At 46.1% G+C, this 18,557-nt stretch overlaps 1 protein-coding gene across 1 annotated transcript in view; it reads right to left on the bottom strand.

Moving 5' to 3' along the window:
* Nucleotides 1-18,557, bottom strand: part of LOC105249947 (death-associated protein kinase related) — a 78,884-nt gene that overhangs the window by 17,005 nt on the left and 43,322 nt on the right. The window contains exons 2-3 of the mRNA XM_011255766.2: nucleotides 3,880-4,092; nucleotides 3,274-3,415 (exon numbers count right to left, since the gene is read on the bottom strand). Coding sequence (XP_011254068.1) covers nucleotides 3,274-3,415; nucleotides 3,880-4,092 — 355 coding nt within the window. The remainder of the gene's footprint in view (nucleotides 1-3,273; nucleotides 3,416-3,879; nucleotides 4,093-18,557) is intronic.

Consider the following 18,557-nt stretch of genomic DNA (forward strand, 5'->3'; position numbering starts at 1 on the left):
AATAAAGCGCTATCGGGACCAATTGATCGATTTGAAACTATCGCTTTATATTTAATTTCACAGAACTGCCTTTCGAACGACGAGTTAAAGAATTGAAATTACGCCGTTGTGACACAACAGCGCTCATTCGTATCATTCGCGCACAAAATTATCTTATCGGTTCGAAAATACCGCGATATCAGAATAAATCATCTCGTTCAAATGCATAATCGAGTCGGTCTTTATCACGAGGGGGCAGAATTGATAAGAATGTGACAAAGGTTGGTTCTTTCGAACGTGACGACATTTCGTCGTAGCGATTGTTGAATAAACAAATGCAGAGATTTTAATTTCGTCATCATTATCAAATACATCGCATAATTTGGCTCCGACGAAATGTTATAACGGGCGCGAAACGACAACCGTAAATCGACGAGGTAATTGAGCGGTCAATGATGAATCGAGCGATTCGAACGTAAATTTGCGAAAGCCGAGTAAATTGGATTATATAACTGCCATCATCTCGTTACGCGACGTGCTACGTTAAAAGGAGATACGTACGGGAACGAGAGTTGGAAACTTGCGCGATAGCCTGACCTGTACGCGTACATATTGCCGCCGGAACATTATTAATACAACTCGCTTACCTTGGCTCCCTCATATCGATCACGCCGATAATCGATAAACATACATCTCGTACACCTAGCGCGCAAGTGTAGGGTGCAGGGTGCAAATTGCAACGTGCAAGTCTCTGCACGTCAAGTGAAAAAATCTTGTCAGCTGATCCGATGCGTGCTCGATACGATGAGATGACGTATAAAAGTCGAAGAGGGATTTATTTCCGATTATTGCTACAATAAGACTTTGAGCCGCGACAAACGAGTTATTTTTGGCATCGAAGAGATTAGATTTAACATTTCAACGACTCGATTGTATTTTTTATAAATCATTGTTTGGCGAATCGCGTTATTCTCGCATCTCAAATTTAAATCGCCTAAAAACGAGTGAGATATTAATTCAATTACGTGACTTTTATGAAACGCCGCATGAAATTGTGAATGGGGCTCCCTCGCCGCAACGAGAAAGATTTGATTTTTAGCCCCGAGAAAATGATATCTGTGATGAATTATAGTATAAAACGTCATATTGTGCTGTTGAGAAATAATAACGAAATACAAGGGGCTATTTCCGTGCAGACGTTCTTCTCGTACGTCGCCGCGGACAAAAATATTTCGTGAGACGGAAACGTCCTATTGGCGCCTGCTTAATTTCGTCGACATTCCATAGTCACGCGTTGTTTCGAGGCGCTACATCGTAGCGTTTCGTCGCGTTTCGTCGCGTTTCGTCGCGACGTTTTCGTGCACGTATTATCCGTATTATTTTAATGGATTTATCATCCGCTCCGCCCAAAAACAGGATCGTACGCGCGACTCTCGTGCGGCGCTCGCGATGACGTTTCAAATGGAATTTAGAGACATCGGGGAGAGAGGCGCGTGGGATTAGATGAATCATCGAGGAGTGTGCGCGATACGTGTGCTCGATCTATTTTCATTTCTTCCACCGTCAAGTGTCAGGTGACATAACGGCGCGAGGACGGTGATAGCGCGAGACTGATTTTAAACGACCTTTCTTTCTCTCTCGGCGGAATCTACGCAAAAATGCACGCGTGAACAAAAAATTTACACACGTAGCTCCCGTCTTTTAGAATGAGCGTTAAACGATTGCGAAGCAATTATATTTTAACCAACCATTTCGTTATATTTCATATATTTTCCCACATTTGCACCTACACGGAGAAAAATATCATTCTACTGAAGCCAAGAAAAGCGAGAGATTACTCGGTTTATTTTTCTTTTTTTAAGGGATAGTTCTCGTCTTCGACGAGAAATATATTCTTGATAATAATCTTCAAATATACTCGTCATACAAGTGTTAGAAAATCTCATTATCGTGCACTCAAAAGAAGAAATTATTTTCTCTTCAGGAATATTGTAAAGTTGTATCAACGAAAAATCAAACTCACTTTACGTCTTGTAGTAAGCGAATCAAATTTTTGTTTTAATTCAATATTCTTGAAATACTGCACTTACTAAAATAAATAATATTTACTTGAATACATTTTTCTCTGTGTACGAAACTATAATTGTGCCAAATGCAAGACCGAAAAATGTATCAATCTGCAAAACGCGACGGAATATTGTCGCAAAATGTACATTGCTGTCGGCATAAGAATCACATAAGAATCTTACGCTAATCAGTCATTTGGCAAAGAGTCGTTGGCCGCAGCGCGCGCCACAAACGTAAACGTTTACATAACGTTACGATTTAGGTCGATGGTGCGGGCCGCGACACGGAACGCGCGCAGCCCCGCGCAGCCCCGCGCAGCCCCGCGCACAGCCCCGTAGCTGAGAAATTGCCAGAGGCGCCCGAAATGTCGTGTCGTCGCTCCCTTGCCAGAGAATCTCTTTCTCGCAACGTCCCAAAGTGCAGCGTCCGTCCAAGATTTGGCGCGATAAAGATGCGATCCGCCGACGAAAGCGAATACGCATCATCCTTTTTCCCGTCGATATTTTCATTTTCCGGGAAAACTTGGACGAGACTCGCCTCGTTAAAATAATTTTTATCGAATTGCCGAATCGCTAATTTCGTTCAATTTTAATTTTCGTCATTTTCTTTAATTTTCGTCATTTAATTCGAGAGAGACATTGAATGTATCGCTAAAAGATGCCTCGGCCAAGTTCTCTCTTTGAGCGCTCTTTCAAGACACACGCAGGAAGAAAACGAGATAAGAATTATTATTTACACGAGCGACAATCTACGCCCGACGTTATCTCTCCTCGTTATTTTTAACATCTAAAGATATACCGAAGAAGCGAATCTCTCGTGCAAAACTCGCTCGCGTCATTTTCAATGGTAATTCTCGATAAAAATGCCAAGGTGGGAAATTTATTACCGCCGATCAAAATAAGATATTATTACGGGCGACTACCAAAAATATTCCCGTCAACATACTCTGTGTGATAATTTGGAAATTGATGTCAAACGAAAAAATTATTGCAGATAATACAAGTGAAAATTATAAATATAGATAATAATGTTGTAACTAGATACGCATATATTTTCAAAGAGAAATCGTAAAGAAATGTTGCGTCACATTTATACTTGAATATAGAGTACGAGTTTGAATATTAATAGCAGCCGCACTTTTTTCCCCACATTTCCGATGGTCGTCGCGTTATATACAACATCTTACTACAAGCTTTTATTATATAAATAGTTTATTTGAAAACTCACCTTGATGTCGAGATGAGCTACGTTGAGGGAATGCAGAAAGGCGATCCCGTCCAAAATCTGCTTCAGCAATCGGGCGACCTGCCGCTCCTCTGGAACTTCCTCATCTCGGTCGAGTATCATTTGTAATTCGCCGCCAGGAGCCCTGTCGCAATAAGCGTGTATCTGTACCTCCGCATCTCGCGCGACTCGAACAATATTTACATTTTCTCGCGCGGCGCGTCGGCTATACGCATACAGGTATAAATTTATTCGCGCGCAAATAAATTTTACGCGCGTCCAAACGAATCGATGCGATTTATAATTTTACGAGCGACGCACGCGATGTACGCTCGCTCTCCGTCCTACTTTTGAAATAATTAGCAGAGATTACGAAATGTAGAAAGTTACACGCGCCACGATATCCTCGTCATTCAGTTTTATTTTCCTTCCTCGTCGCGCGAAACAAACATACGTGTACGTAATCGCGAAAGGCAGCCATCCTTTCCGTGTTTTATCGCGTGGAAGAAAAAGAGGCGAGTTTTTTATTCGAGATCCAAGCACCATGTTTTACAACGTTTTGATGCGATCGGAAACGTAGGCGGAGACGCGGAACGTCCTTGTACTTACAGTTCGAGGACGAGCACCATCTCGGTATTGGTCTCAAAGACCTGGTGTAGGGAGACGAGACGAGAACAATGGGCCGCGGCATCCAGCACAGCGACCTCGTGAAGCGCTTCCGCTCTGAGCTCCTGGGCCCGCCGTCGTTTCCTCAGGAACTTGGCGGCCCACTGCCTGCCGCTAGACCTCTCGCGACATCTTCTCACCGTCGCGTATTTACCTCTGCAAACAAAGAGTGAGAAAATGTAAATTACATCGCATATACACCCGTGTCAAAGTAATAGCATCGCATTGACGGGCAAGCAGCAAAGATATACACGAGGCGCAAGCGAGGAATAATTTTCATCAAACTTGAAGAATCGAAATTCAAAGTTGCTCAAGGGTGACAAATCGTGCCCAGCAATACTGCCAAGCAAATACTCGTAGCGCACAACTCGAGATTGCTTTCGCGGCGCGCGTCCGTTCATTAAAACGTTGATTGCGAATCATGGACGTTTCATTTCGCCGAGAAAATAATTGAATTTCATCATTTTTTTTTTTTCAGCGTAATCGGCGTCCAGCGCGCTAATGACTACAATTTGCGTCTCTACAGGCGACACATACATTCTAATGAAGACATTGAGAGCCGAGCGAATAATAATGTTTCGCACGAGCGAGTCGCGTAAAACGACCGGGCGCTTTCACTGTTTCCGTTAATAACGCCTCGTTCCTTTCCTCCTTGCTTTTCCTGATTACAGGGAACGCGGCACGCCAAGTGTAAATCTCGTCACGGAAAAATCATGTACGTGTTTATTAAATATATATATAAGACGAAGGTTGCGTGTTGGAACTCTCAACTTTTTCCGCTCTGCAGATCGGATGACAAATTGCGACCGTGAATTGGAATCCGAGATTGAATCGCGGAATTGAACATTTGCACGTAATGTAACGGAGAGATTGCAATTGATCGCAATATTGAATCCCGCGATGCGATTGCAAAATCTTTCCAATTATGCGGAGACTAGGAACGTCCTACATACACGCGCATGCAACAACATAATATAATATGCGTAGGATTGAATCATCGCGGCGAGAATGTAACTCATCGCTTGCGAATTTTTCACGAACCGATTTTCTTTGGATGCGCGCTTAAAATTATTGCATTTAATCACCCCTCTCGATTTCCGCAATTTCTGCATCGTTATCGCGAAAATGCGTTGCCGTGAAAAAAGCCGAGACAATCGCGTTAATATGGGAATATACGCGCGTTTGCGCGCGTCGGTATTGTACGAGAAAAGTTTCATCGCACCGAGAGTCTCGCGAGCGAGAAAATTACTCGCTGTGTAATCCGACGATCTAAACAGACGTTAGAAAGCCGACTCGTCGGGGCAATGCACGCGGTTAGATCCGCGGGCCTAAATTCGAGCAACGTTAATAGTGAAAGCACGCGTTTACGTTCATTACGTAAAGGTTTGTCGCGTCTCATGAGAAAGTGCGACGCGCACTTTGGAAGCGAATTTTTTTCTCGCTAGTAACGAGCAGTATTTGTTACATAATGTATAAATATTTTTTCATTTGTCTAATAAAATTTTTCAAGCTCCTACATGATATATTTCTCGATCTTTTTCTCCTTTACAAACATATATATAATTTTTTTTTAATCAATAATTTTAATAAGACTAATAATCTTGATAATCTTAATCTTGGTGTTCCAATCTAGATCTCTTGATAAATAATTAAAAATCTTGTCTCGATTTTGTCTCGAGAATTACAAGACTTGAATTTCAAGAGAGACAATCGAGATTAATCTCGCGCAATCCTAGTCCCGTTCGATGAAATATTACTTTACGATGCAATACGATTTAGAAATATATCTCAATAATATTTATTTGTCGCTAATCTATTCGCAAACAAGTTGTAAGTAAGCGAGGAGAATCCATGTCGCGCGACCGGGAGAGAAATCAATGCGTAATGGCAGAAATGGAAGAACGCGACGAAAGGCAGAATGTTTACGTAGGAAACATCCAACGTTATTTATTATTCGTCGAAAGCGGGGAAAGCGCGCGTTTGACCAAGGAGACGCGGGGAAATATCTTTCGGATGTCATCCATTAAAGGCGCGATGCGTTAGGGCCCAAAGAGTCTTCCAGGTAAGAGAGAGAGAGAGAGAGAGAAAGAGAGAGAGGGACGGCCACCAGTCAAGAGATAGATACGGCACGAAAGAACCGCCAGAAAGGACAGGCGTCAAAGTAAGCATCATTAGTGGCCATTGTCCACCCGATGATATCCCGCAGAGAGCGCGACGGGAATGAGATGGAACGTCAAGTATTTCTCGGCTCGTTTTCTCGATGGTCCTTTTTACCTGGATGACGCCATCGCGGCTCGGAGAAATTAATTACAGTCGATAACAAATTGTAATGTGACAAGAATGTTTAAAAATTAATACATTAAAGCGCAAACGAGTCGTAGAAAAATATATCTAGCCGTTTCTTTACCGCCGTTTCTTTAGCGACAATTGACAATGTCAGCGGGTGAGAACCGCTGCTCGCTGGTCGAAATGTAGGTTGACGCGCGAACGCGACCAAAGTGTTGTCTATCGAGGCGAATCGTTATCTCTGGCGTTCTAATTACGGTCTGTTGACGGAGGCAAACCTATCTGATGCGTCTCTCGGTACGTTATTTCGCTAAACGGAAAATGAGGAGCAATGACACGTGTCGCGACACGGCTGATTTTACGCTCGCGCGTTGCCAAACGCGTAGGATCGCGGCTCGCGATTCGATTTCGATTGCAATTAGCCATCATCTAATCTCCGAGCAGATCTTTCCGTTCTGCTCGGCGAGGGAAGCGTCGCTCTATATTATCCGCGATTCGCGTGCATTCCCTCCCCTCTCCCCCTCCCCCCACACATCTATATATGGAAAAGCAATTTAATATATTAAGAGGAATGTAATTATGGTGGAAATTTTTTTAGAGACTAGTCGAAACACGATATCTGGATGTGTCGTGTTCCATCCGAGACGAGATGTTGCGTAGATCGTATCGATTTCATCGAAAGATCGCGTTAAAAAGTGTCTATACCAGTTTCCCAGAGTAGTCGTCCGCGAGTGGTTTTATCGGGAAAACACGCTCGAGTACCGTTATATATCCGGCCGAGTCGTATCGTCAACTCCTCGCACGTCGCAGAGGCGTAATCTGCGATTACGCGACGCGAAAGCGCTAAACTGCCGTGCGACTGCGTGACGACCGGCCTTGTATCGTCTCGGATCAAAGCGGGGGAGAGAGGGGAGATGGCGGTGGGCGAGGGATATCGCTTCCGCGAATCCTTGTCGCATCGACGAATGATAAACCGTGGCGAATCGAAACATCATCGGCGCGATTGAAGAAACCGTGGCGTTCCGAGACGAGAAGCCGTCATCCCTTCTCGCAATCTCGCCGGCGTCGCCGTACTAATGGCGCAACTGTAAACCTGACATCGCAACGTTGACGACAACAACGACGACGGTATTATTATCGCGATACCGCCCTATCGCTATCGAGCTTGGCACTTTCATGCCTCCGCTGAGAGTAAACTGCTGATTATTACGCCGATTATCTCTCGTTCGCCAAAGATATCAATGTTTGCGTCCTTGTTCGTCGCAAGGCGGGGTCTTCTCCTCTTCTGCCGATGTATTCGTTGCTGCATATAAATATTATACACTTATGTTTTCAATATCATTTTATGATTTTACAAGATTTGCAATCTAATGCATTCTGTGTTTGTACAAATGATTGATTCGTCACAAAACGGTCACTTTTATTCAGTCTAATTTTATATACGTTATTTACGTTATAAACGTTTTTAATTAATCGACAAATGTAATTTTGAAAATGTAGCTTGGAATTTTATCGCGCTTTTTATCCACGGACGCGATCTGCGAGGCGCGTTAATCTAACGAATGAAAGTCGGGCGGGCTTGTTCTCAAGTTGCGATTCGGGATCCTTCCACCTGTCTTTTGCAGCTGCCGTCCGTCTATTATCGTGGACTTTGTTGCTTACGATATTTCTCTCGCGGACGCGCAGGTGTCGGCCGAAACTGGATGAGATCTATCAAACTGCGCGCGTTTATAATAAATATTGCTTTTAAAATGATGAGAGAGAATGGATCTAAAATGCATCTAGAAAATGGCATCTAGCTTTTTGCAGATGCTTCAATTTGCACTCTTTTCCTTTCGTGAACTCGGCAGCAGATGCAATTTAACAGCCGGGCAGGCTGCAGCAACCGAACCGAGGCTTCGAATAATATCGACTATTCGTGTCATTAACAGGGTCAACGCTTATGCCGCACGACCGAGATTAAGATTGCATCTCGTTGCGGCGGCCAATAACCCGGTTAACATTGCGAGATTACATTCGCGTGCGAGTAATACGCTTGGCTACGATTGATGCTAAGTGCCAATCTATTAGTTGGCGAATTACTTTCTTGCCATCGGTCGCGAACGTAACTCGATGCTAATGTTGGATAATTTACGCGGATTTCGCGGATTTTATTTCATCATTAAACAATATAGAAAGGGGTCCGATTATCGCGTGTTTTTAAAACGTCGACTCTTGGAAGCAAGCTTGTAATCGCAGTCAATTCGAAATTGCTCGTGTCGGAGAAGCTTTTCTCATCGAGCCTCGCGAGTGAAAAGTCGTCATTTACATCTGGCACGACTCGAGAGAGAGATTAACCCGATTTCTTTCCGCGGCATTCTTCCCGAGGGAGGCAAACTCCTCCCGCCGTCATTAACCTCCTGGTTCTCGGCGAGGTACGCGACTACTCTCGGACGAAGAAATCCGAGGAAAGTCACGGTCATGACAGGCGGGGAAGGTGAGAGGACGTACACGGTTTCCATCTCGATCGCGCTTGCCAAGGTCAAGACTAAATACGCCAGCGTCGTTAACCTTGATCGAGCATTCCGCCATCGCTTTACATCATCCGCGGAGAAACCCCCAAAAAGAGAGGCGAGTCGCCGGCGCGCTTTCGAGTTTCTCCTTCCTTCGAAAACGAACGAATCACCGGCTCGTTTTCTCTCCGAGAATCTCGCCGATGGTTTCGACGCGACGCGCGAGATTACTTCCATTCGGGATAAAACGCAATATTGTTATTAGGTCGCGGCATATTATGTACATGTCGTCGAGAGAAGGCCCGCGAGTCGGTTAATGGAAAAAGCTACATTACTTTCCGCTACGGCGAACATTTCATTCCGAGGAACGTGTTTCAATCAACCAGGCGTACCGCAGATCTTATCGAGGACATGCGCTTCCCGAGAGCGCGGCGTTTTCTTATGTCGCGAGTGTGTCGAACGCGGGATATTCCCGCGGGGTTCCGCTCGAATATCCCGCGGAATGGGATTTAACGCGCTCGCGATATTACTTTGCATTTCCGCGGAGAAATCGGCCGCGCGCCGTATAGCGTATAAAAGGAGAAAAATATCATTCTACTGCCAAGAAAAGCGATTGCTCACTTTATTTTTCTTTTTTTAAGTAATAGTTTTCTTCAACAAGGAATTACTGTACGTCGACTAGCCAGCAAACCAACTTTTTGTTTTAATTTAATATTGTTTACTAAAATTCAGAATATATTCAATTAAATTTAGTGCTTGTGGTGGTAAACTTATGATATACTTGAAATTCAATAGTATTTACTCGAATACGGTATACATTTTTCTCTGTGTAATAGCACAGCTGTACAAACCTTTATATACGCGTATCTCACTTTGCGCGCAATTCGAGATGTAACGTTTGAGTTTTATACGCGAAAAAAAAAGAAAACAATATCTTCAATGTATATCATTGTAATTTTGCAAATCATTTTGCGACGATGCAGTCGAGCGCCGAGTTCCTCGACTCGTGTAATCAACAGACTCTGTACAGATGCTGTAGGAAGGCTAGCTCATCGAGAGATAAACACATCTCGTCGCGCATCGCGTCTCGCCATCCTTCGATCCGATCCGATCAAAGCGGCTCGTTAATCGTTGGAGGAGGGCGGTCATTACGTTTCAAGCATTCCGGAATCCGTTCCCTCGCGGATTCCGGAATGCGTTATCGAGGAGCTGGCTCGATTTCGCCGACGGGCGTATCACCGGAGCGAAATTAACGACGGGAAACCACCGGGCACGACTACCGTGCTATCTCTCGCGAGAGGAACGGAGGAGAGGAGCCGAGTCGGCAAATGGAAAGAATTTACCGTCGCGGATCAAAGATCGCGGGACCGTGCGACCGAAAGACGCGGCGCGCTCGATAGTCTGTAAAGTCTTTCATTTAGCGGATAGTCCTCCTCGCGAGACCAGCGTGTAGCTAATGGCCCCCGTGATCCTTCACGACCGCTTTTCACGAGCGCGAAACGCCCCCTCATCCTCATCTCCGCCGTCCGAGTAGGAGAGAGAGAGGTCCGACCCCTCTTTTCTCTTTTTAAGAATGACCCCCGGCTAAAAGCGAAACATCATCTCGCGACTACCGCGCGTCTATCATTATCGCCGCCGGCATTTTGCATTCTACTACTAACGGCGCTCGACCGGCTCGAAATATCAGTTTAGATTTCATGAAAATTCGCGAAAGATTGCGAGTCGCTAGACGCATACATCTGGAAGCCAGCGCGCGTTCGCGCGAATCGCATTAGATCCGGATCGCGACGAGCGGATTTGCTCCGGGACAAAACTGGATTGGACGCTAGGGAGCGGGGGAAACAGGACGCTAATTCCCCGGATCGCTCGCGAGCAGCGAGTCGCAGCATCATTCCGCGCGCTACTATATTTACCGCGCTACTATATTACCGCGCACGATTTTTACGACAACCCGCGGCTTCCTAAGAAGCCAAGATGGATCTCCGGCCCTTTTTGCGACACGATTTAACATCATCAAGCGTCCGCTGGCGTAGCTGCGCGCGGCAAGAAGCGGCCTCTTCGAGGAGGTCCGATCCGGGCGCGTAAAAGCGACGCGCTTGCGAGCCGAGAGGAGAGAAGAGAGGACCTGTCGGTCAAGTTCGCGAGGGCCCAATTTTACGCCCCAGGAATCGAGTCGACCGATAGAGACCGAGCATCTACCGACGACTGCTGTCAAAGAGATTTACGCTTTCCGTCTCGCGTGCGATTATTTTTGACACGAGCAATGGCGACAAATTCATTGATCGCGTCGCAGGATTCTACGGCAATTTTGCACTCTTTTTTTTCCTTTTCTATTTATCTTTTTGCGGCGCCGACCTAAATCGTCTCGGATCGATCTTCGGCTGTCGGAGGAACGAAACGGATCCTTGATCGGTTACTTTCGTTTCGTCGTTGTACCTGGCTACGCGAGTACTTCAACTTTAGTGACACAACAATACTTTCACGATGTTTGCTTCTCTTAAAGCAGGGAGTTATTATTCGCGAGTACCGTTCCTCGCCAATATTTTTCGCGTCGGGACAAATCTTAGGCTCTTGTCACGACTCGAAGAGTACTTATTGAATCATGTCTAAAGGGATAATCGAGCTTGAGATTGAAACCATTAATAAATCGACTTCGATCGGAGGAAAATTCCACCCAATTTCATCTGTCGGTTCTGAATACCTGATGCAAATCAATGTACGATTAGACTGTGTATGCCGAGGACAAAAGCCTTTCCGCTCGCGTAAACGGAAGCGTTTCGACAACGACTTTACGCGGTAGTCCCGCACGGATGCTGTAGAAAGTATATACTTTCTCCGTGGCGTCTCTCGCGGGTGCCTCGTATAGGTGCGTATGACTCGAGAGACGCGCATATTAAAGCGCTTCTCTCGAGAGATTATGTCGCTATGCTCGCGTACAAATGTGCCACAGGTGCAGCAGCGGCTATATATGCGCGACGAGCGCTCTCGCTATCTCGCGCAGCATCTCCTCTCTCTCGCCTTTCTTTCGCGCTCCTGTCGCGGGGACAAAAATTACCTCGGACAGTTTCCTGGGAACGTTGGCGTTAAATTAAGTTGTAATTTGATCGCCAAAGTATAATTAGGATGTAAGAAAGTACACGTATTGTATATAGTTTCATTGTCGGATCGGTCGGAGGATGTTACTTTAATGCTATTTGACGTAAGCCGCGAATGTTTATCAAATAACAGAATATTTCTCATCGTTGCGAACGAGATCGTTCGATGCATCTCTACTATGCATCTCTCGTCCGTAATCGCGTATCCGTCATTTCGAACAGGGAGAAAAAGTCCCGTTCCCACGAGCGCGGATTTACGGAGCGTGGCGCGTCCCTCGAATCCCCGCGCGGACTCCCATTAAAACCGCGTGCCGCGCGTAGCGCGGATCAACGACCCTGACGAGGGTCAGGCTCTGCGCGGGGCCCCGGGGCGACTGCCCCGCGGCGCGAAGCCGCACCAGGAAATCGGCGTTGACGCCGGCGTCATCGTCCGCGTCGTCCTTTACGCGGCATCCATTAGGCCTGCTCCCAACGAGCGACGGACGATCGGTCCGACGACCCCGCTCGCACCAAGGAAGGCCACTAACGACCAGGACCGACTCTTCCTCCCTCCCCGTCTCCTCCTTCGGGATTCGCCTCCTCTCCCTCTAAGCATCGTCGCTTTCGCTTTGTCCTCCTCTTTCTCGCTCGCTCGCGCGCGCTTCCGTCCTCTGCGTTCTCGCTCCTGACTCGTTCGAGGGTCATCGACATTTGCGCACCGGGGCGACATCGTACGCGACCGCTGGCTTTCCTCGGTTCGTCGCGGTTAAGGGTCCAGTCTTCTATCCATCGACAAATTTTTATCATTTTTACAATTTTCGACAGTGCACACGCTGCTCCCTGCGCGCGTAAAAAAATTAATATTCGATATAAAAGAGCAACAGTGAAATATTCAAGATTCGAAAATACCGAGACGTATTACTTAACGTTAATCAAAAAAACATGTGTGAAATGTCAAAGGGATCAATTTCAAATATTCTTCGAAAATTATCAACTTTTTGTCCCGCGACAATAGACTGGGCCTTAAAAAAAATTGCGCGCAGCTCTTAATTACGGAGAAACGAGCGTGTAAAATGAATCGTATACAAGTAGATGAATTACCAATATACGCGACTCGCAATTATAACGCAGTATTATCATTCATCGACATTTCCGCGGTATCGCGTTCGATACGAAGCTTCTAATAGCACCGTAGCCGCGTAACAAGCCGCGGGACACATTGTTACACGTATCCTCGTTATCGAACGCGCGTCTCGCTGGGAAAACAGCCCCGGTACTCTGTCTCTCTCTCTCCTCTACATCCTTGTACGCGAGACTCGCAATTTCCGCATCAGCCTCCTCCAGCAGCTCTCAGCCTGGAGCAGCGAGTAGTCGATGGAGGAGAGTTTACCTCATTACATATTCCGTAACGCGGAAACGACCGGAGCGACTTACTCCCTGGCCGACATTAATTACGCCCGACCGCGGCGGTAATTAAAGAAATTAGCGGATATCTTAGGAGCCCGGAGAGAAGCGACGTCGCCGTATCATCGGCTGCCCTCCCCTCCTCTCGCGAATGCAAATTCATTGTGCAACGAGTGCAACGGCGCGCTAGCTAGCGTCGCTACCAACGGTGAAATTCGTTCCAGTTGCGTCGGCTGCTCGTTAGACGATTGCGCAACGTTGCGCAACGTCTTCCTCCCCATTCTTTTTTTTTCCTTAATCCTACGCGCATCCCGCGCCCGCGCCCGCGCCCGCGCCCGCGCTCTTCTTCTCGTTACTCGATCGGGTTCACGAACACGAGGAAAAGGTCGATGCGCAAGAGTTGAACGAGGAGAGCGATAAGGATTACGTCCGCTATCTAATCTAAATTTGTTAATTGTCTCAAATTTAATTCTAGACTATTGATACGACAGATAGCTTTTCAAGGATATTATTTTACTTCTAGTCGGTGCTGTTATTCGAGGAGAGAGAAAAATTTGCTCAAACGACATCTGCATTTTATCGGACGAATATACACGTGTAATAATAATATATAGTTTCGTTATATGCATATAATTACTCATCAAATGTTGAATGTAACACATCATTTTCCAAAAGTCTTAAAAACCTCGACGGATAACATGTCTAATTCTACTAGCAGGTAGGACGCGTAGAAAGTTAAGTACTCTCGAGCCTGGCTGTTCTACAAGACTGGTTTTGACGGGAGATTAATCGCATATCGTTGGAGCGATGGCGGATAGCTTGGCATAATTATAAGTACGAATCAATGTTGAAAATATGGTGAAACCGTACAACGAATACGAATCGCAACGATCGTTTCTTTTAGATTCCTGCAAGAGCAGCGTACAATTATTTCCAAGGCAAAAGGCGCGTCAAATTTATTTTTTAATGAATGGGGTTGAAATGCGCGCGGACGTTGCGAATGGAAGAATACCCGGCATAGTTGGACGCGAATAAATCGCGGCTCTCTCAATCTCCGCGCGTAGAATGTCGTAGAGAGGGCGAGACGAGGCTCGGGCGTTCCGAGTGTCATCTCGATGACGAGTGGCGTCGTGACCTCTCGGTGGCCGCATCACGCTGCACACGTGCAGGAACGATCCGCGACGCGAGGCCTTTCTAATCGAAAGCCGCATATAAAGCATACACACACACACACACACACACACACATGTATCGGGGGTGCGCGCGAATTTACAAACGACGGTTCCATTTCCACACCTCGGATCCCCCTCAAAATCATATTTCGTTCTCGCGAGATCCATTTCCGAGATACAAGGTACAGCCCGGCGGGCAGTTCCGCGAGGGCGAAAAATTGCAAAGCAGCAGCAAGCGATCGGGAACGCGAGAACCGCCTGCAACCGCGGATGCGATAAATCTCGCGCGAAAATAACACACGCGCGCTCCGAGTTTTCGCGATACGCATCTCGTCCAATCGAGAGAATTCTCTTTAATTTGAAAATTTACTCGGATCCGTAGGAATGCGCGCTTATCCGTATTTACACGTTGAAACAGCGATACGCTACCACAACTGTCGGCGACAACTATTACTAACGCTATTCTCCATTTCCGCGAGATAGCCTTAGGAACGCGATAGCATTGAACATTCAAGGATCGTCTCGTCGCGAGTCGCGACTGGCGTGGTTTAAACGCGTTGCGTTGCCGCGAATCAAGCGGATGCTCGCAAAGCACCGTGGGTCGATCATCGCTCGTTAGCGCCATTGTGTCGCAACATTGTGACGTGCGTGCCGCGTTACGCAACGCACGCACGCACGCACGCACGCACTTGACGCGCTACGCGGCTGACCGGCTCCCCAGGATCTCCATATCGAATACAAAAGTGCGTAGGGGATCGATGTAGCCGTTGTAGCGAGTAGCGGTTGTTTCGTCTCTACACACGCGCTCGTGTCACTTTGTCCGATGACTGATGACGCGCTCGCATAATCGCGGACGTAATTGAACGTCACGATGGAATCGCGATCAATTGGGGAAATAAAAGATCGAGAGTATACGGACGCCCTGAAAAATCTCTCGCCGGACAATTTCGTTGCGTCACAGAAAAAAAGGTGTCAAATCAAAACTTGTATACTTAATTTATAATCTTATTAAAAGAATTTAATCATTTTAAATTTCAACAATATTATAGTCTTATTTTAATATTGTAATTCAGTCACCTCAAGAATATATAATTATTTATTTCTACTTTAAGAAAATTATAATCTTTGATTTAAAAATATTATTTTCCGTTCAAGAAAATTAAATTCCTTAAATCGTAAGAATATACTTTTCTTTAATTAACGCGATATAATCTCATTTCAAGATTTTCGAGTTTAAACTAGATTATTTTCAAAACAAAAATGTCCTTTTTTTCTGTGGGAAAATTAATCGAGATAAATGCATCGATAACGATGTTTGAAACTCTATAGTCTGTATTATATAACTATCATCCATTTACGAGTTTCGACAGTTTTACTCGCGAAATAATATACATCTGGTAATACGAAAAGGGGAGAATTACACGTCTCGTTATTTTCTTCATCAACTCTGCCGCAAATATAAATTAGGACGATGGACAGAATCGACGATGACTTTGCGACAGCCCGATAATTGGGACGTTGCTCGTATTTTCCTATTAAAAATCATCAGTTGCGTTAAGGAATTATCGATGATGGTACATTAAGCTTATATAGTTATCTCTGTTTCTTCCGCTGTAATTGCAGCTGACGCGAGTATAACTCGTGGCTAAAGATACACGTTTCTAACGTGTAAAGAGCCGGTTTGGCACATAGTCACGCGATCGTGACATCAATGAAACGGATCGATTACTTGTATTACTTTTATTACGAAACAACTAAAGAGTCTGGCTCGCGCAGAGTCGATGAGACCGAGTCACACGATCGTTATATCGTACGATCTGGACGAAAGATCCACTTAACCCTTTTCGTCACAGCACGGACGCAATTTCTAAAGCCGCGTCATTATCGATGCACGTACGTGGTTTTTATATAATTTTGTGCGCGGCAAAGAGATGTACAAGAGAAACACGTTGCAATTAACTTGTATATTCGCGTAATGCATTATTTTCTCTTTTTTACGTGAAATCGTGTAATTTTCCTCACCTCTTGAGAGTTTGGTAATATATATTTTATGCAGTTTATATAGATAAATGTGCCTGTTACTTTTGAGTTTCAAAAGCGTTTCGAGACGAGAAAAATTTCGAAACCAATACACGTATGGTTACGATCGTCCTACTCCCTTTACGACGCGATCACCGATTGTTCGAATCGCGGTTAAATAAATAAAGCCGCTCTCGGGAAAGGCTAGAAGACTGGCGAGGAGCGAAGGTTGATCCCGGCGGGAGGAATGGCAACGGAATGGTAATTTTATAGGCAGGCTCGTTTTCCGCGCGCGGCGCGCGCGCTTCGCTCGACCTTTGGCCTCGACTCCCTTCCTCCGCGGCTTCCGATTCTTCACGGATGTCACGCTCGAACAAAGGAACGGCAAGAGGACGAGAGCTCTCTTAAGCAGGCATTTGGATGCCGCGCACCGCTTCAGGGTCGCGCGGAATACGAGGTGGAATTTGCATAACGTAACTTTCGCGACGAGAGCGCGCGCTTTCGCAAAGTCCTTGGCTCGCGACGCCGAGACGCGATCCGAGTCTCTTTGTGATCAAGTTCCACGCGCGCAGGAAGAGGCAACTTGTCGTAAACACCGAGATTTCTTCTCCCCGAGGTCGACGCCGGCAGTAACACGTCCAATTTGCTCGAATCCGATCGTTGCATCGCGCTTTCGAGACTCGCGCGTTTCGATTCTCAGATTCTAAGATACGCTCTCGCTCCGCGAGAAAATTATACCGCAAAAGTCATAAAAGGACGACGATAAAAGTCGGAAAAATCCAGTCGATGCGCACGAGTGTGTTATTCGCATAAAGAAATCATACGGATGATTGGCGATGCATCGAATCGAGGTCCATCTCCGATGTCGCGACAAGTTTCGCTGCGCCGACCACGGCGGTCTCTCGTCTCGGGCGAAGAAGCTAAGCTTGCCTGGAATATGGGGTCGATTGGATGAAATGATAAGAGTCCCCCCGTTAGGAAGAGAGACTAGCTGCTTCAGAATGCACGCCGAGTTTAGATTCATCCACATTGTGTTGGGTTTACGCAAGTAGTTTGCACGGAGTCGATCGAGAAGATATTTTCTAAACATTAATGAATTATTAAGGTTAAATTACCAACGGCATTTATAATCTTGTCGGCGAATCAGATTTTCTTATGCATATTGGAGATGCATAGCGTAATCTTATTTTATTCTAATTGAAATGTCACAAAAAGTCGCCGTTTGACGTTAAATAATAGGTGCCTCGTATTATAGTTCCTTGCTCTGCCTACGTAATCTGGATATTGACAGCGCTGTATGATTATGACGATTATGTAATATTCCACTCTGCAACATTCTCCATGAAATACGATACTCGTAAAAGCGAATACCGCGAAGGAGTAATTTTCCACTCTTCCGCCGATGCCGATACAGCCATACGAACGGCGTCGATACGACGCAAGCTTCCGTCCGAGAAACCGACATCCGCCGCTCCTTCCGACTTTGGCGGAAAAGGAGATCGAATGTTTACATCATTTTAATTTACGCATCGGCTTAATCGTAAAATATCGTATGGCCATCTACTACGCGTCTAAAGCAAATTATATATCGATCGAGTAAATGTCCAAATTTTGCGGAAAAATTGTAAATAATCGGCAGCGAAGCAATTTGTCGTCTCGTTCGCTTAGGAAAACGTTACGCTCGCCAAGAGCGCGGCAAAATTGCTTCTCGCGGATACCGACAATGAGCCGGATAATACGATCGAGGATACACAAAGAGTTAATTCGATCGTAATGCCGATCCACGCTCGCGCCCAGGAGAGAGTCGTTCACCCGGCGCATGACCGAGCATAGGATCTTAGACGAGAAAAGGAGGAAAATGAAGCCGAGGGAAACGAGAACGGGCCTGTTTTGCAAGCGCGGGGCGTTCACGGAGAAGGTTAAATATCATACGTAGCGCTCGGAGCGAAGGAGGCCGGTCGACCGGTCGGTTGCTCCACGCGAAAGGCCGCGCGACTCGCCTCGCCTCGCCTCGCCTCGCCTCGCCTCGCCTCGCCTCGCCTCGCCTCGCCTCGACTCGGCTCGACGCAACTCGACGGTGATTCGCGTGAAAGTTTAGTTATGCTCGACCACCCGATAAAAGTCTCCCCGTGTGTGAGAACGCGAGGCCCCGAGCGAACGCGTGGCGGTAGCTC

Source organism: Camponotus floridanus, unplaced genomic scaffold (genome assembly GCF_003227725.1).
Source record: "Camponotus floridanus strain SB8 unplaced genomic scaffold, Cflo_v7.5 scaffold218, whole genome shotgun sequence".
In the NCBI taxonomy this organism is placed as follows: domain Eukaryota; kingdom Metazoa; phylum Arthropoda; class Insecta; order Hymenoptera; family Formicidae; genus Camponotus; species Camponotus floridanus.